General features: G+C 44.8%; 1 protein-coding gene across 1 annotated transcript; it reads right to left on the bottom strand.

The window, feature by feature from the left end:
* Positions 1-479: 479 nt before the first annotated feature.
* Positions 480-17,752, bottom strand: lama4 (laminin, alpha 4). The gene is made up of 39 exons (XM_083689023.1): positions 17,679-17,752; positions 17,387-17,514; positions 17,175-17,255; positions 16,760-16,974; positions 15,890-15,990; positions 15,484-15,664; positions 14,875-14,958; positions 14,519-14,670; positions 14,179-14,289; positions 13,779-13,890; positions 13,282-13,446; positions 12,971-13,164; positions 11,472-11,588; positions 11,005-11,153; positions 10,487-10,628; positions 10,298-10,391; positions 10,049-10,165; positions 9,715-9,900; positions 9,406-9,545; positions 9,125-9,289; positions 8,254-8,399; positions 7,673-7,835; positions 7,402-7,535; positions 7,095-7,266; positions 6,791-6,922; positions 6,523-6,665; positions 6,166-6,295; positions 5,776-5,913; positions 5,542-5,675; positions 5,197-5,361; positions 4,394-4,547; positions 3,974-4,167; positions 3,637-3,826; positions 3,352-3,507; positions 2,728-2,887; positions 1,987-2,117; positions 1,790-1,883; positions 1,561-1,680; positions 480-1,311 (listed from the first exon to the last, which is right to left on the bottom strand). Exons 2-39 carry the CDS (start codon positions 17,476-17,478, stop codon positions 1,166-1,168), a joined length of 5,400 nt encoding a protein of 1,799 aa, XP_083545149.1. The 5' UTR covers positions 17,479-17,514; positions 17,679-17,752; the 3' UTR covers positions 480-1,165.
* Positions 17,753-19,953: the final 2,201 nt, after the last annotated feature.

Genomic DNA, 19,953 nt, shown 5'->3' with positions numbered 1-19,953 from the left:
ATATTGCCTTGATTTGTATGGACGAACGCGTGCGCCTCGAGAGTTTAGAACAGTCAAAGAGTAACGTGATGACTCTACGTAGAGAAAGGTTACATCGAACCAGCGGTTACATTTTCTTCTCCGACTATGTTATGCACTAGATGGCAGCATATTTCAATTTAAATCTTGCCGCCAAATGCAGTCATATAATTCTTAGCGACAATATTGTACTTGTGCATATACTATGCACACTTTATGATATAATAATTGCAATATAGTAACCTCTCCCTCACCCATACTAGTCTGAAACTAAAATCCCTTATCAATGGGAAATCCAGCTAAATGTTTGTATTAATATCTCATCTATATGTCATTTTCAGCCTGTGCTGCTGTTGATATCTTATTGCCAATAACTTGTATTTTCATGACATCTGTAATCTGACTAATCTGAATTGCAATGATCATACAATTATAGAGGGGAAACAGCAGAGGTTTTGGGGATACATTTTATTCAAAAGAAAAATCAGTAAAAAACACAACAATCACGACAACATTGTGACGAAGTGAGAAACACTATTTGTTAAATACAAATGTGACATTGAGATTACAATAGAATAGTTGAACACTAAAGGCATTGCTGGATTACATGGCTGCCCTCTACATCAAGGCTCTCTTTTTGAGAAAAAACAAGAAGCTGTTGCTACTGGTGAGTCAATGACCCAATAACCCACCATGCTTTCAGTGGGAGTGGGGTTTTATGAGTGGGCTTACTGTAAATGTAAAGAGAATGAACTCTTTATTTATATTTACAGTGCTCAACTCTTTCATAGGAATATTTAAATATTTTTGGTTGACTACAAATGAGCTCTGGATATGTTGTGGCCATTAATCACAACATCCTGTCGTGGCAAAAACAACAACAAAACAGAAATTCAGTTTTGGGAAACTCTTCCGGATTCCACATTTTCTCATGTGAAACTATTCCATTTGGGAGATTTGGTTTCGCTGGGTCATCTCATCCTCTTTAAGTACAACAACAACAAACAACTTTGTGAAGATGTAACAGAAATAAAAAGGTCAAAAATGAATGACAATGTATTTTTATGCATATCTTTATTGAAACTGCACAGTAAAAACATGTAATGAAGCAGAATTTGGTCAATCTTGGTGCTTTGGAACAGGCAGTTTAGGCAGCAGGACAGGACCCCACACTGACCGCCCCGCTGACAAGGGCAGCTTTGCTGAAGCTAACATGGCTGTCGTTGACCGTGAGGTTCCTCATGCAGCCTGTGTAGGCCCTCCTGGTGGCGATGCCCTCTGGGAGAAGAGATTCTAGGAAGAGAAATATTAAACCACATTATAATCAAATAATCCCACTTTATTATAACATTATAACCACATTTCCTTTTCTTTATTAGATACAGATTCTGTCCTTCTAAAAAGCAGCACATAAAGCCTTTGGATGAAAGGAATATCTCTGTTAGATAGGATCTCCAGACATAACAAATGCAATAATATCTAACATTACATTACAAAATTACAAATGGTGTTTAGAAAGCTGCCTGGGTAGTGGCCACGGACCTGGAGCGCCACCAATGAACACTGGGGTCCTGGAGTTCAGAGCACTGGGGTTGAGAGGTCCCACCACATGGTTCACCTCTGAATCCACATCCAGCTGGACTACATTAGCATCTCGGATCACTGTGTACCAGAGGAGGCAGAACACACACGTTGTAATCAACGGAAATCAAACATCTTTACCCATTATGTTTTAAAGTTGTTTGTTACAGATAGAGACCCTTTACTGTACCTGTGATTCTGTGCCAGCTTCCATCACACATGCCCTGTCGAGGAGAGACCTGTGTGAAGAACTCTCGGACACCGTTGTTCACTAGGACCACCACCTGTCAGAAAAGAACAACATTCACATTGATAACCAAGTCAGAGAGCTTACAGTATCATCACAATCCAGCTGGTTTCTTGTGTATGTATCCAAGGCTTACTTACCGCTCCTTGATGAATATACATGGTGAGATAGTCCTCATCTGCTGTGTACACATGCAGTAGCACTCCTGATGCCACACGGGGGCGCACCTCCACCACCAGCTCAAACTTAAGCCCCAGGTTGAAAGTGTCATCTGAAGTAGAGGGAAAAAATAGTAGTTCAAGTAAAGTCTGGCCCCTGCTCTGAACCTCACCTCTACTGCCTGTAACCTGGAATGTCTCCCTACACTTAGGCCCAATGAGGCATGTGGACGTGCGAAACTTAACCGACTACGGTAGGGTGTGAAATTGCTCTGTGCTCATTCAACAGCTGCAACTCAGCTCCCAAGACCTTGGGGTCTGCAACGCTCCCCAGTGCCCCCCTAGCTTTCCACCAATCCACATTTTCACCACAGCTGCACTGGAGGTATCGTATTCCCCTATCCTGATAAGATTCCCTGCCTCCCTTCTGTGTGGTGAACGACCAATGGCCTTTGTGTGTTGTCCAGGGGAAATCTACTGTTACATGCCATGTGATATAATTGATTTATTGTTTCCGAACATGGAAGTCCCTGCCAAATTGAACACTGCAGTCACAGTATGAAATAGTGAGCATATAGTGAGAGTTAATATAACACTACAAATGAATCTGGAAAGGCTCAGCCTCAGTACAAAGCCAGAAGGGCCTCATACTGTATGTCACAACTTCCTTTTTTCTTTGAAACTACAAATGGGAATGACTTGGCATTGAGGGCTGTATATTACCCAAGACTACGTATCCCCCTTCATCTGAGAAGTATGTCCCCGGCTCAGAGAGTCCCTCGAAGCAGCGTGTGACCCCGAAGGTTTGTGACACGGAGGACAGCCATTGGCCATCCAGCTGGAGGTTCTTCACACAGCCAGTGAAGCTGTAAGCTGAACTTCTCTACAGGAGACAAAAACAGTACAGACAAGTGTCCATTAGTGGAATGGTAACTGTGGAAATAGCTCTTGGTAAAATGTAAAGAGAAGATAAATAAAGAACAAAAGCTGTTGTCCCACTGAGTTCAAAAGAGAAAGAGATCAGATTTGTGGTTTCCTGCTCTCTGTGGGAATAACATCATGTGAGAAAAGCAGTCTGGACTGAAAATAGTTGGATGGCTCCCAGTATGATCACATATTCCAGAAAAGACAAGACCACCATAAATTACAAAAGCATGCACTGTTTGGAGAGAGGTCAGGATTTTACTGTTTTATCCCATAGTACTTCACATTCCTTGCCAGGCTTTTCATGTGTTTCCATGAGGATTCCTGCTGATCTCATATGCGATGGTAAAACCTTTTCATATATTCAGCTCCGTTTACCTTTATCACTAGTCCCAAGGTGCTTGTGAAGGGTTGGTACAGTACCTGTATGTTCTTCTGGGCCTTCCCTGGAGGCACTCCTCCCACGTAGAGGGGGCTGCTGACATGCCAGGAGATGTTGGTGCCCTGAGCTCTATCCTCCAGCACCGCCAGCCCATCAATTATTAATCTGCCCATATTCCCATCACGGATAAAAATAACCTAGAGGGAGAGAGAAAGGGCTTTCACACTGTATGAGATTCATGTCAATGTTGAAAATGTGATGTGTATCTCAATGTAGGTCAATGTATACCTGATGGAATATTGATGTATTTTGGGACATTCACTTACGTTGTGCCATTCCCCGTCGTTGTATTTCTCTAGGCTCTTGACCCTGACCTTCTGCTGACCCAGGTTGAAGGTGTACACCAGTTTCCCATGGGTCAAGAAGAGAGCCATGTAGTTGTCCTCTGCCTCGTCTGATGCATAAAAGATGAGGCCAAAGGAGGACTGGGTCTTCAAAGACAGGGAGAAGTGGGACCTGAGGGCGGAAGGTGCAGAATACTGTCCTCAGACTAGCACACAGAGACCATGAAAACATTCAGCCAGGTTGAAGTACTTGTGCTGTGTGGGTTCATAATAGACTTGACGCAGATGTTGTATCCACAGTGTTGTTCCTTGGGCTTACCTCTCAGAGAGGGACTGTGGGATGTCTGTGTACTCCTGCCTGCTGTTGGCGGTGCCCCCGTAATGGTGGGCATTGCGGGAGGCACGAGGCCGGGATGACAGGTAGCATGGTGTGTCCTCTGTCTCTGATGGCTCTTGCTCATCAATCTTCAATCCCATCAGGCCTTGTGGGAGGCTGGACTTATCTCTGCTCACCTTAATGAGAGGATGAGTCACCTAACTGTTAATAGTGCATGCAGGCCTGGGTCAATGTATGCCTTCTTCTTGAGTTAATTTGCTCCTTCCTATAAGCCCCTATACCGTCATTGTAGACCATGCATTTTTGATAATGCATACATCCATGACTCATCCTCACAGATGAATTAGTCAAAATAAAACTGGTTCACTGACATATTCAAATTAATGATCTTCTTTTTTTTACCTTCCTGGACTGGCCCTGCTTGGCTTTGGAGGTGTTTCTGCTCTCCTTTGAGAGCAGGGCGGCGGGCGGTCGCTCCACTGGGCAGTCCTGCAGGGATGTCTGGACATTCTCAGTGTACTTCTGAAAGTCCTCTGGCTCAATGTCCCTGTCTTGCCTGAGAGCAAAGAGAGAGAGAGAGAGAGAGAGAGAGAGAGAGAGAGAGAGAGAAAGAGAGAGAGAGAGAGAGAGAGAGACATAGAGAGAGAGAGAGAGAGAGAGAGACAGAGAGAGAGAGAGAGAAATCAACACAGTGCCAAAGACGTAAGAGCCAAAGAGACACGCTCTCTCAACACAGAACTCTGTCTCCATGGTAACGAACCCCATGTCCTCTCACTCAGCGTAGCAGCACTATTTGTAAACCTGGCTTTCCTCCTCTCTATAGATACAGCAGCAGGCCTCTAGGTTCTCAGAAACACAAGCCAAATAACCAATTAGCATGCATTCATACCTGAGGTCACTGGAGATATGAAACAGACTCACTAACAGGCTGTCAAACTTGGGCACATGTGTTGTTCCCTGACTCATGAAACAAGTTCTTTACGGTAGCATACTCAATGGCATTCATGGTGGTGGATGAGGTGAGTACTTCCAATACAGTATGTGAGGCACATTGAGACTGTCATGCACAAAGAGCTACAGTATATGAATGAAATCCATAACAATCCATTATATCAAATACTGTATATTTGGTCCACTTGGTTTGAGCTCGCCTGCATACAGCTTATGTTTATGTATGATAGCTACAGTAGGAGAGAGTGGTCAACCTGTTGATGTAGGCATAGCTGATGCAGCCAGTGAAGTTCTTGATGCTGCTGCTGCCACTAGGAGTTCCTCCGAAGTAGAAGGTCCTGGACGTGGCGGCTGACGACGGCGTTGAGGACGGGCGTTTCTTGTCACGCTTGTCTTTGTCATCCACTACCAACTCATACCTATGACAGAGTTCACCAGTTTATCAGCCACATGTTGCACTTACAAAAAAAAAAGAGATTGAAATAAAATGCATTTTATTTCAATAGCACAATTTCAAATAAATAAATAAATATCAAGGTGCTTAAATATAGTTTGCACTTGGCACATGGCACCGTTTTGATTGAAATGTAGATTCTTACTTGTCATTGGTAACTGAAGCTACCAGGAAATGCATCCTTCCATCATTGTATTGCTGCTTGCGTGATGTGACTCTGGTCCCTTTGGCGTTCAATGTGACTGCTCCATCCGCCAAGGCAATGGTAAACTCATCAGACTAAAGGAGAATGAGAGTTTAGAGTTCATTAACAGCTGTAAAAACAACTCATACTGTGTTAAAAACTAAGTCATCTTAATTCAGACATGAATCAGCATACCCCATCATTGTGGTAAAAGAGGAGACCAGTTGGCTGCAGTGTTCTGAAGTTAAGTCCTCCCTCAAAGGTGTCAAAGGGGGATATCTTTGCTGCAGATCCCAAGTAGCTTTCTCCAGTGAAGTAGGCTTTACGGGACATCTGTCAGAATCAAAGGCATATTTTCAATTCACCCTTCACTGCACCTCCAATAGAGACATTGATCAGTTTGTCAATGTTACAGAACAAGTTGAACAAAATCTCAAGAGAAGGAAACACTTTACAGTACAGTACCTGTAAAGTAAAGCTGTTATTGATCTTGTAACAACATTGTATTAATGTATACACTTAGTTCAGTTGATTCTGTATATCTATGCATTGTCTATTAGACCTCAGTGAGTGTAGAATACATACAAAGGACTCCTCAGGACAGCCACTGCTGATGCCGATGGTGCCAGGCTCCTCCAGGAGGTTAAAGTCTTTCTTCTGGAACTGGAAGCCCTTCACACAGCCCTTCAGTCCCACCAGAGAGGAGAGCTCAGGCCTGGGGGGAGAGTTAGCACACTCAAAGGGGCTATGGGAACCAACCAGGGGGGACAATCAAAGCCACCGCCGTCCAGTTGCACTCAGTTCTTCGGCCAATGTTATAATCTGCTGATACTGTATTGTGTTTCAGTTGTAATCTACAGTAGGGTATGCATTCAAGGTCGACCTCTGCCAAGGTCAGAATCCTTGCATTGGTGTGAGGACACGTGGGGCTGTGGAACTCACCTGGAGAGGAGAATGCGAGAGGGGGCCCCTCCAATGTAGATATCTGAAAAGGGGAGTGATTTTTTCTCATTTTCCATCGACTTCACATGACTCTTGTCCACCAATAGAATGATCTTCTTGGAGTAATGATAGATCACAGACACCTATGAAAACAGTGCAGCAGAGATTGAATTACTTCTGAAAGGATGTTTCTTTAACTAACACGTCAACAGTTCCCATCAGTGGCAGGCATGCCTCTGTCAACCCAAAGAGAATGGCGGTCATTTACCTCATGGTATCTTGCATCATTAATCTGTAGTTTTGGTAAGTTACTCTCCATGACTATTGGGCCACTGCTGAAGCCAAAATCATAGATGAGGCGCAGGAAGCCATTCTTCAACTCTAACAAGAAGAAACTATCCTGAAAAGAGAGATTGAAACGTTTTGAGAAATTATACATTTCACAAAGACACAATGTGAACGTCGTAAATCTTTTGTACTCTCTGTATTATTTCAAGGTACAGTATTGCATCACTAGGTGACTGACAGTAGCTTTAAAAAAATAAAGGTGACATTTCTGATGCTATATTTACCCCGTTGACCATGAGGAAGAGGATGCCGTTGTTGGCTACTGTCCGAACAGCAATGTCAAACCTGGTGACAATGCCAAACTTCCCCCTCCTCTCCATGTTGTTGATGAGGGCAAATCCTGTTCCATCAAACAGGTAGCTGGCAATCCTGCTCTGGGAGAACGCAAGCTTATACCTGATAAGAAACAAAGAACAAAGTGTCATTATGAAAACATAGTTACTTCTCTCCCCTTGGTAACACATACTTCAATGTGTTTGAGCTGTCAATTCACAAAAAAAAAAAGTATTTCCAGGATATATGATACAGTACCTGGGACAAGGTGTTGATGCAACTACATTCATTTCGTGTGTCTGTTTGAAATTGTACAGACTGATGACATCATTGTTCAAAGATGCCAACTCGATGCAGCCAACAAAGGGGGCTAGACTCAGTGCGGGTGGAAGCTAAATGAAAAAACAGATAAAATATATGATTACAGTGGTTTGAATGATACTATGATGCTGCCTGCTACCATGGTAAAAATCAGCAGATCACAGACTGTTCATAGTCCTTTTTAAGAGTGAAAATACAACAGCCCTACCTTGACATCAGCAGGGACACCACCCACGAAGAAGACTGTGTCGTTGGGGTCGAGGTCAAACAGGGAGTCGGTGCCAAAGGCTTCCCCTTTCTGGATGAACTTCTGCTCGTCAGTGGAGGTCTGACTGGGCACAGTCAGGAAGACTTTCCCATGTCTGCCCAGCCTGCCAGCAGAGAGTACAAAGGAGCATGAATAATCACAACACTACCACGTCCTACATGTTCAGATACAAACCCAAAGACCCACAGAGCCACAGCTCCCTGTGTGGCATGGTTACTGTACACAGATGTCCTGTGTGAACGGACAGATTGGCTAAGTGTGTGACTGGATCTGTAGCATGCATGGGGCCCTGATGGTGGTGGTGTTGATACTGTAGTTTACATGTGCTGTCTTAGTCTTCTGTCTGTTTATCTGCTTGAGTGTATGAAAGTATGGAACTGTAAATGTCATGTCTGGCTGTTGGGTTGGTTGATATCTTGTTATGTAATGTGTAGTATAAGCTGTGGAAATTAATTTCCTCTTCGGAGGACAATCTAATCTAATGTAATCTCTGAGGGTGAAAACATGCTACAGTACTGTACCTTTCCACTTTGATGAAGTTGAAGACTGGGGGCCATTGGCTGACAGGCTTTGAACCCAGCGGGATTTCAACATCTTCACCTCCCAGGTTGTAGACATACACCAGGTTGTCATTCTTGATGGCCAGACCCATGTAGTCCTTCCTGCCCTGTAGAGTTAGAGAGCAGTCAATGTGTTTCTTAACAACATATAACACATGTAATATGAAATGACTGAATATTCTGTTCAGTAAAAATAAAGCTAAGCAGACAATTCTTTGTTTTGCATGAAAAGAGTGTAATTTCTCAGTATCAAATGGCTTTACACAAACATTACCGCGTAATTTACAACGCTTGCAGAACCAGGGTAAGCAACATTAAAGAGAACAGAGAGGCCCAGAGAGGAAAGCCCTGCTGCCATTATGCCCTTGTGGGTAGGGGGTAACGGCACTTATGTAAATGATCTTCCACTTTGAAGGCACACACACTATTGTCACAGGCGTCTCTTAGAGACCCTTTGAAAAAGGCAACTGTCTGCTTCTCAAAGGCTTTTCCTGCTCACATGATCGCAACAAACTATTCATCTACACAAGCTGCTCTCTCCCTTTTATCTCAGTCATCCTCAGGGTCCAAGTCTGTGAAGTTTCAATAGCAGATCTGGGGCCTTTCCCCCCCCAACTCCTCCCTCTCCCTCCCCCTCCCTCTCATCCCTCCATTCCCTCTCCCTCATGCACACACACACAGAAAGGCCTCAGATCAATGGGACTGCTGAGCTCTATGCTGGCTCTCGTGCCTTGTAGAGGAGCCAAGCTGCTCAGCCCAATGCTACAGTCGCCCTGTCCCCTATTCCCCCTATCCCTCCTCCTCCCTCCTCGCTGGTCCCTAGCATCCTTACGTTTCTGTCTCCAAGGTAGAAGATGAAGCGGTCCTCGATGGGGTCTATGTCCGGGTCCACCCTGATGAACAGACTGATAGACGTCACAGTCTTCAGCTCCTCCACGTTGGTGTGGGGTTGCACCTCCACGGAGGAATGACCGTTGAACTTCATGGACACCTGGACCTATGGAGAACAGCAAACAAACACAATGTTTCAGACATGGTTCCACTGATCATAGGAAGTCTAAAGTACAGTATATATTTCTTGTGTGATTGGTTAGCCCATCAGGTGATAATGACCTTCTTGGCCACACTCCTGGCCTGTGCAATGAGCTCTCTGATCCTCAGGATGTTAGTGGTCACGTTGTTCACAGGTTTCTTCTCCTCCACCACTCGCAGCTTGTCCAACAGCTCAGGAACCAGATCAGACAGGTTGTCCACTGAAAACAGGGAGAGAGAGAGAGAGACAGAGAGAGAGAGAGAGAGAGAGAGAAGGAATTATAGCATAAATTCTATGACTACTCCATATGAGTATATTGTGGATATGCTATGTATTGAGAATATACTGTATATGATATTAGAATATTAGAGTATATGAGGTAGCAGTACCTGCTTCTTCAGCGGAGATGACTGCACGGTTGTAGGCCTCGGTCGAGTACTCGTTGTTCTTCATGTTGTTGGCCCACTCCTCTACTCTCTGGCTGATAGGGTTGATGGTCTGCAGGACCTCTACTGAGCGGTTCAGGGTGCTCTCTGCCACCTCCTGGGTGAAGACAAGACGCTTCGAGGTTCTGTCTGAGAGATCCAACAAGCGATGCACAGGAAAACATACAGGGATGAGGAGACAGATCTGGAGATGGCATCGCATGTACCGCTGATGTGAATGACACGGCACTGAATTCATCAATAAATCAATCAAATAAACCAAACACTTTTATCTCACCTTTCTCAATTCCATTGATGTCTCTCACTATTTCTGCCAGTTTCTTTGTGTTTTCGTCCATGGTCTCTTTTGTCTCCTCGATGTATTTCAGCTTGTCGAGCACCTCAGCTTCAACCTCTGTTGAGATGATTAATATATTCATCATTTGGATCAAATATATGAAACAAAAATGATTCATTATTCCATCAAGTATAACAAATAAGGTAAACACAATGATCAAGCAATGCTTCATCAGAAAATGCCTCATACCAATTTGCTCAGAGCGCAATGAAACAGATTCCTTGAACACCTTGTTGCTCTGCTTTGTCAGAAATCCAAGCTGTGTGCTGATCCCGTCTGTGGCCTGTCATAGACAATATACAATAACAGGTTTGTCAATTTAGGTTAATCACTGTGAATGTTTACAATTTAAACTGAATATTGATATTGAGAACATACATCTTCGGCTCTGTTGGCTAGATCAAGGGTCGTCAGTGCAGTGATGTTGGCGTCATCAATGTATTTCACAATGTTGTTGTACACATTGGCTGCATCCAAAGCCCTCTGGACATACCCATTGGCATCGCTGCTCTTCAGATCACTAGACAGAAAGGAACACATGTCAGATGTCAAGGTCCATTGAACATACACAACAATAACACTATACTGTGCATATTGTACTACTGTATATTCCACAGTGGCCTAATACATATAATGTATGTGGAATGACTGACTGTATTGATCAGTGTTTGATAAACATGCTCAATGGTTTTTGTTCTTAAATGTGGTCTGCATTGTAGTGGAGTGAGGAGGGTAGTGTCGTGTTTACAGAGGTAGAAATCGGAGGATGGGCTCATTCTCATTGTAATGCATGGAAAGGAATGAGGAATGGTATCAAAGCCCGTCCTCCGATGTCTACCTCCACCAGCCTCTACTGGTTCTGATCACTACTACATCACTACTACTGTACTACTCACTGCTCCAGCTCATCAGCCTGTCTCTCCAGCTCTTCAGCGTGATCCGTGGCTCTCTGGACGAGGTCTCTGTCTGCCATGGATAGCCTCTCTGTCTTGTCCTTCAGAAGCTGGCTGGCACCATCGATCGCAGCATGGTACTCTGTCACGTTCTGCACAGAGTCACCAGGTCTTAGGCTCAGCTAACTGCATTACCTCTGGGTGATTCTATGTCCCCACAGGGTAACCCAATAGAGAGGCACTTGACTTAAACAGAAAATTCTTTTTCGGTCTCATACAATCCATAAATTGCTGTGATATCAGATGCGGCCTCTAACTTGATATGGGTTCATACTTTAAGTGCATAGACCAGAGCATAGTCTTCCCTTCTGTGTCAGATGAGCTCATTCATAACAATGTTAGAAACAACCTGACTTCTGTTGATGGTAACCATGGTGACCACAGAGAGAGAAAATAGGGCCCGACTGTACCTGTACCAAGGCATTCAACTCAGCAGCAGTGGTCTCCGTGTCTGCGATGATGTCACCAGCCACCTGAAGAGTGCCGTTCACAGCATCATAGCTCTCCACCAGCCCCTGCTGCTTGTCCTGGGGCACACAATGGAAGGGGCATGATAGAGAATACTGTACACTGAGTACATTTCACAATCCTGATGATCAGTGTGTGTGGAATATTTGGTGCTTGTTGTGAACCCTCTTATCATGAACAACTCATCAATCATAGTTAGAGTAGTATTGAATGTCAAAATAAAGATTGATTTGCTACAAGTAGAACCCATATGACATTCGCACCTCATTTTGAACACCCTGTTGCTTCACATGAATGTGTTTTGCCCTGAGGGAGGATCGTATCATGAAGTGACGGGGTTGGTTGAGAGATGATATGGTATGGTAACGTCATTCCACATAGCAACCCAACCCAGTTTGTTTCTGTGGCCTAAACTGGTCGTGGCTGGTGTTGACCAGTCTGTGCTGGGCCAGAGGAAGAGCCCCAGATTATGGGAGGCCTCCTGTTTGGACAGTGCACCATTCATGGCATTGATTTACAGCAGAGGCCCTGATCATGGAGATCTGCACATTAGATAACAACCCGCGGAACTGCAGCAGGTCACAGCTAGCAGCTCAGAGCTCCACCGCAGTACAGCAGACCCGCCATGTCAACTTGGGCATGACAACAGACAGGCTTGGGTTACAGCTCCCACAGTAGTTCATAATCAGAAAAAAACAAGCCTTAGATGGAGTTGGAGATTTATGGAAACGTTGATTTGACTTATGGAAAAATGTATCTAGTTGGCAGAAATTGCTACGCGTCTCAAGAGAAGGAACTGTACATATTTACTGTACACATGGTACTCCATTTAATGGCAACCAGCTGTAAGCATGTTTTTCCATGGAATGGAGACTCTGAATATGGGTTATGTTGAGATACATATCCCCCAGTTTGTGCTTCTCAGCAATCCTTAACAGCTGTTTCTGTGTTACTGTTCTATGCCATTAAATACTTTAGGTAATTGACTTCACATTGGGAGAGTTTGGAAACAAGAATCCAACATACAGTAGATAGAGTGCAGAGGAGGCTGGTAGAGGTAGAAATTGGAGGACGGGCTCATTGTAATGCATGGAATGGAATGAAGAATGGTATCAAACGTGTTACTCTCTATCAACTTCCCCTGCTAGAGAGTATCTGGCCTATTTCTTGGCAGTACAGTTAACTTCCCTCCCAGTCAATGATAAAATCGAGCTGAACTCCTGAAAACATTTGAGAGGAGATAAAGACAGAAGGGTACTGAGCAGACCTCAACACTATCACACTCCCCCAGAGCAGAACTCTTTAGCAGGGGTGCTATCACAGTGAGCTGTGTTAATGAAACCATGCTGACAACCGCAGAGTCTGTAGGGAGTCAGGCAGGAGAGAGGCACGGGGTGGCACGCTCTGGGCCAAACGGAGCCCTGGGGTCGTGGAAAGTTACCTCATTCCTTTGGAATTTGGCCGCGTTGGCCTTGTTTCTGTCCTTCGTCTCCTGGACAGTGTTGGCAGCTTTCTGGAGGTGATCCTGGGCCTCAGAAAGCTTGGTGGTGAAGCGGGACAGGACCTCATGTATGGGCGTGATGCGGCCACCGGTACTGATCAGCTTCTTCTCCAGCTGACGGACGCGCCTGAGGACTGAGCAACAGACAGACATGCACTGTAAACAAACACACAGAATCACAAACACACACAGACCGCAGCAGGAACACTTATCTACACTATTCTGAAAGTGTAAGTGTGTGTTTTTCTTACGTTCATGGGCCTCTGTGGACTCGTCGGTGGCGATGGGCTCTCGTGGGGACAGGTCTAGTGTCTTCATCCAGGCCATCATGCCCTCGGCTACAGCTGTGTTCTGTTTGATGACAACAGGGTCCACATCCTGGTGCACACTGTACAGCTCCCAGTCACTGATCATCTCTGGATTACACACAAACACACACACACACACACACACACACACACACACACACACACACACACACACACACACACACACACAGGGTCAATGCTGGGATACTGTATGTGGTTCTCTATCCTTAAACAATCCACACAAACTAGTCAAGCTCTGATTAATGGGTGACAGTGAGAGATAAAGTGAGTTCGGTGAGTTACAGTAAGAGCGAGACATTAAAAAGACATAGAATACCATGTTCAACACTGGAACAAACAATTCCAAGAGGCAAAAAAGAATGATGAGGGGAATCAACTCAGAGAGGCATAGCAGTGTAGTTTAAAAGGCTTGAGAGTACCTTCGATGACCACATTGAGAGCAGTCAGGTTTGTGGTCAGCTGGTCTGCCAGAGTGAAGCTCAGAAGTGTCTCTTCATCCACTTCGTCCCCCAAGGACTTGACAACACTCTCCTGGCACACCACCACCACCACAACAAATCAATGAGACAGGGCATATCAAACACTACCACCACTACAGTTCACCCACAACAGCTCCAACAGCTCTAAGACAAAGAATAACTCTATGAGGCATTCCTTTCTGAGACTGGTTGTTATTTTACTTTCAGAGTGATATAAATAATTATGATTGACCAGACAGCAACTACAGTTTGATATTATAAGGATAAGGGGTATAGTTTGACTGTGTGTAGGGAGAGGAGTCTGGATTAGAAGAGTGATTAAGGTGTCTGCAGTGCTTACCATGTCTCCCAGCTGTTTCATGTCTGAGACCACTGCAGCTGTAGCCTCCTCCAGCTCCCCAGTCTGGGTCCTCATGAGAGCAGACTTATTCCTCCAGCCCAGAAACTTAGTCTGGGAACAAAGGGGGATGCAATATACTATATGTACCAAAGTAATAATCAATGTGTGTGGTGAGCAAATGGGTATGATATGCAGAGAAAAATATAAAAAAGTCTATTTCAAGATAAATATCCAGCAGCAAATACTTCTATGGATAAACAGTCATAGTTAAACCATTCAGTGATGTAGTGTAAAGGAGAGGCTTTTATAGAGAATCGTTCTGTCTCCATGGAGGTTTTACCTGCAGGCGTTGAGCGGTGTAGTTGTAGTACTTGAGTCTGTCGTTGGCAGCAGCCCCGGTGGAGATGTTCAACACACTGACCCTCAGCTGGTCCAGGGTCTTATTGGACAACCTCAGGTCACCAATCAGGTGCCAGATACACTCATCACAACCTGAGGGGGGGGGGGGGGGGGGTCAGGGAGGGAGAGGAGGAGTGGAAGATGCCAAAATGTGTATGGAATGACATTACATCGAACATTACATCAAACCAAACATTTTGGTCAAGATGAATTGAAACGTTGACCTTTCAACCAGTTCTTTCAACCAGTTCTTTCAACCAGTTCTTTTAACTAGTTCTTTCAACCAGTTCCACTTACTGATGTTGCAGAGGTTGACCATTGCAGCCTCTGGCAGACACTCCCCTGTGTGTATGTCACAATGTCCACTCGCACAGTCACATTCTGTATTCAAGAAACAGACACACACATGCGCTTACTACAGCCGTTTGAGAGTTCTGTTCACAGTTAAATGCTTTATCCGCTGGACATGGCTGAGTATAGAGTACAAATACCAAATCTATCCCAAAGCCATGGTGGGTCTCTTGGCTAGAAGGCTGGGAGGCTGGGCTGCACATCTGCTGTGTGGCTCCTACTGTGGAATGAAGGGTTTTGGAAGCTGTGCGTATATATGAACTGGGCTTGGCTGGGCGGTGAAGTGATGTCAGAGGATACTCATCTGCTGGAGACCCTGTGGTCATGTGCAGATGGCCAAGGGGTTGCAGCTCTCAGCAGATGCCTCCCTGACATCATGTATGCGTGGGTGTGGGAATGGCGCTTTACCATTACTACAATCTGGGGAAAACGATATCTCAACTGAATGTTTATTCCAAATGGTCGGGGGGGGGGTTCTTGGAAACAAGCGATAGAGGGAGTGAGAGAGGGAGTGAGATTGGACATGTACTGTATGACATGCATATCATCACTTACTCTGGCAACCTGAGGGTCCGTAGTCCCAGTGGCCTGGGAGGCAGCGCTCGCAGTACCGGCCTCCAGCCCCTGGGCGGCACTGGCAGCTGTGAGTAAGTGGGTGGCAGATTGTACGAAGAGAGGCTGGCCCACATTCACACCTCCGGCAGCCCTGACAGCTTGAGAACCCTGAGTGGCCCTCCTAAGTCACATGATGGACACATACAATATACAGTAAGTCCGATATTTCCTTGTTGTTGTGGACATTTACAGCAATAGTCTGAATTATATTGTCTGCTTTCTTCAATAAAGTGTATTACTTTATTGAGTAGAGAAGTCATGAGGAAAAGCTGCTTCACAGTGTGACTGTGTGATCACATGGCTGTATGTCAGGCTGTATCCTTGATAAGGCCCTCGGGTGTCTCACCTCACATTGGTCACAGAGTCGGCCAATGACACCAGGCTTGCAGTGACACACTCCTGTTCTGTCATCACACGAGGCCGTCCCACACTTATCGCACTCACACTCTGCAAAGACAACACAGGGGAGGTATGCTCACTTTAAGTACAGAGGGGGTCAATATGTGACATGGACAGAATGGAAAAGGTTATTTCTGTCCTTGTAAAGACCCCAAGATATATTTGATAATCTCCCTTGACAGATTACGATACAGACACAGATTTTCCCAGTTCAATAGCAGTATCAGGAATTATTTCTAATCACAAGTGATTAGATACTCAATCCTTTAGATAATATAGACAGCAATTACAGGTTTAAGTTTAGTGAACAAACACCACTATTCCATGAAACTATTCATACACTGACGCTCACATGGGGAAAGATAACACCCAGGGTCAGCTGTGTTCTACTGTACTGTCCCAGAGTAATGCAGAGCTGGTGTCATTAGAGCATTACAGGAATTCTCACTATCCAGCCAGCCCAACTGTATAAACACATGCAATGGATTTTCCTGTATTCCATTTCACTCTAAATTTGTGATCGACTTATAAGACCTATTATGAGATACACAATCGGAATTGTTAGAGCGCTGTTGAAGACAAAGCCTCAATAATACTTTAACCCTGAGGCGGCCTCAGAGCAGGGTAGCTACTTATCCAATGTTCAGCTCCACCAATTACTGCTCATGGATATTTTTCCACCATTGGAACAAGAGGGGATCATTGTCATACACAATATAAATATCTCAATATTTTTCCGCCTCATGTTTTTTTCCCATAGGACATTGACATGTGAGAGGGGGTTGGAAACGTGTAAGTGAACTCTTGGCACACCCACCTCTGCAGTTCTTGGCACTAATGGCATCGCCGTGGAAGCCCGGGGCACACTTCTCACAGTTGGCTCCCGCAGTGTCGCCCCAGCAGTTCTGACAGTAACCCGTCACATTGTGGCACTCGTTGAAGATCAGGTTCGGGTCCGAGTTCCCGTTACAGTCGCACCTCTTACACGAGTCACCAATGACCATTGGGTTGCCGTGGTAACCTGGAGCACATCTAGGTGAGGGACATTTACTTTAAGTGCTGAGCTGATATTTATATGATCATTGTCATGTGACTTTTCAGACTGATGGAAAGTCTGTCTAGAAATCTAGAAATTGTGCTTTGATTGGATTAAAGGTAATGACTTTAACAGCTCCTGTGGTGGATTTAATTAAGGGGGGAGGGGGGTTGGTCAAGGCCCTGTCAGCACTGACCTCTCACAGTAATGTCCAGCATAGCCTTCCTGGCACTTGCATCGCAGAGTGGTACTGCTTCTATCACAGTATACGGCAAAGCTGGCCAGACACACAGGGGAAAGAATTTCAGTCAGCACACTGACCCGCCAACACACAGGCATTTACCCCACAGGCACAACAGCAGGCACCCCAGGGCGGGGGGGACCGGGACAGGACCCTAGCTAGCTTACTTGTTGGAAGGCAGTGAGATGGGGCACGCGCAGGGCCTGCAGGAGTGATATCCGGCTAGGGAAGGGGGAGACATGTATCCATCCTCACACATCTCACAGAAATCTCCAGTGGTGTGGTCCTGACATTCCTGTGTGGCAAAGGATGGGAAATGGTGGAAATCGATAACTGTTAAGATCAACAGATAGGGATGAGAATGAGTGATAGTAGAGAGGTATATTGTAGCAGTGAGACTTATGTGGCAGTGGTCTGTTGATAACATACATATGATAAGAGTACATGGGAAAGACTTACTATGCAAACACCTGTGATGTCCTCACAGCTTTCTGCATGACCCTTGCAGTTACATGGCAGGCAGTTGTTCCTGTCACTGAGGAAATATCCCTGTCCACACACCTAGGAGGGAGAACACAGGCTAGATCTTTACAACAGACAGAGAAAACAGGGACGAATAGGAGTGTCACGCAAACAAGGCCCCTGAATCTGATCTGGGTGTTAAAAGGGATCATTTAAAGGGGCAATCTGGGATTCAAACAAAAACAAAGCGTTCTCCCTGCCACTTTGTTTGGTTTACAGCTGAGGGATGAGGCTGGAGAAATGTAACCATTCTCCAATGCATAGACAGAGCTATGGAGTGTTTGTTTTTTTACAAACAATGGAATAAAACAAGCCTATATTTTGGGTTCTGATGGAGTAGGACAGTTGAACTAAGCTCATGGGGCATTTCTAAGTTACATTCTACAAGAATCAAGAATCAATATCAATCATTTAAAAGTCTAAAAATGGATGTACCAATCCCAGATTGCCCCTTTAATGGATGTAGAATTAGAACCACATTTGATGAAAGAGCAGCTGGGTTCCCAACATTAAGACCAAGTTACTAACGAGGCACTCCATCACTCTACAGCAATTTCTCAAATTGAGCACCTGGAATCATTTTGGCAAGGCTGACCTGGATTGTCTATCATCAGTGGAATGGGTTTCACCGCCTGTCACAACATCTCTTGTCATACGCACCCATCTTCCTTCGCAATATGATCTCCTATTCAGCTAAGATATGAGTTATAAGATATGTGCAGTAGCTAAATGGAAAGAAAAAATGAAATATATATTGAACAGTAAATGGCTCGAAGCCATTTCCAGAATGTCAGCTACAATACACTTGCGCCTAATTCTCTGTGCCAGTTGCTCTGTAAGGTGGAGTTTCCTACAGTAGTGTGATGTCAGAGTTCAGCAACCCCTCTCCTCATTCCCCACACACGTCCCTTTGAACTTCTCCAACAGCCCCATTCAAAGAAGGCTCTCATCCTACAATAACCACACTGTTCATACTGGCCTGCTGTAAGAATGCCATGTTTTAGCTTTCTTGTTTCATCCAGTCAATTGAGCATTTCTGCTGGTGTGTCCAGAGCGGCCAGCAGCACTCATACATTCCAAAAGATATGTGCCCAGTTTTGATTTGCATTTCTGCACTTGATTTACTCCCAAGCAGGCATCGAGACAAAGACATGCCTCTCATGTGAACTAATGTGAAACATCCTGTGAACAGCACAGCTTTCATGGCCGGCAGCACACATTTTTCCTGTAGACCCTTCCTGTGGCTTTCCTGACACACACACACACACACACATGCACGCACACACACACACACACACACACACACACACACACACACACACACACACACACACACACACACACACACACACACACACACACACACACACACACACACACACACATACACACACCAGACCCATACATGTCACTGGTTAGACTCCAGGTCTATGAATTGCTTTCATCGTACATGCATACATATAGCATGTTTGCATTGGAGTTGATGATATAGATAGGCCTACTTTTGGGAGAGGTGCCATAATCTGCCCCATAATCTTCCCCAGCATTTGGAAAACATCTGAGTGGGTCTTGAATGAAAAGCATTAAGCAACTGTTCCTAGCCTAGCTAATAGTAAAGGTGTGAATACAGATTAGGGAATTGGACACTGGTCAATGAGAATGCTCTTCCACTGAGTTAGTGGGAGTTGTCATTGATGAGGAATTACACATCATTGCTAAGAAATCGATCTAGAACCGTTAGCTGTGTGACATCCTGTGATAGGTCAGACAGCTGGACGATGTATACACAGGAGGCTCATGGGACGGCAGCTCTGGGAAGACAGAGCAGCTGGTCTGGTGGGATAGGAAGACCACTCCAGATCTCTGTGAAGGGGAATGAGTGTAAACTATACACTCCAGCAGCCTGGACGTCTCCTGTCTAATTACATTATTTCCTGCTTTCCATCCTGTTTGGATGACAGTGTAACTTAATCCTCTAATTCAAAAATCATTTAATTTGGAATTCTTTCATAAAAAATCCAAGCTCCAAACATCTGGTGACATGTCCCCCCTGGGTCGAGAGTAATCCTAGTGATATTGAAAGTAAAACTTTCAATAAAGCTTGGTAATTAAGTCCCCTACCAAATTGCATGGACATTTAAACAACTGACATCTGTAGCCTTCTGGTGTAGCTACTATGAATGTGCCCTGGCCTGTAATGTGAGCTATTTCT

This window comes from Argentina silus, assembly GCF_951799395.1.
Source record: "Argentina silus genome assembly, chromosome: 17".
NCBI lineage: Eukaryota > Metazoa > Chordata > Actinopteri > Argentiniformes > Argentinidae > Argentina > Argentina silus.
This window is presented reverse-complemented; position numbering and strand designations above follow the sequence as displayed.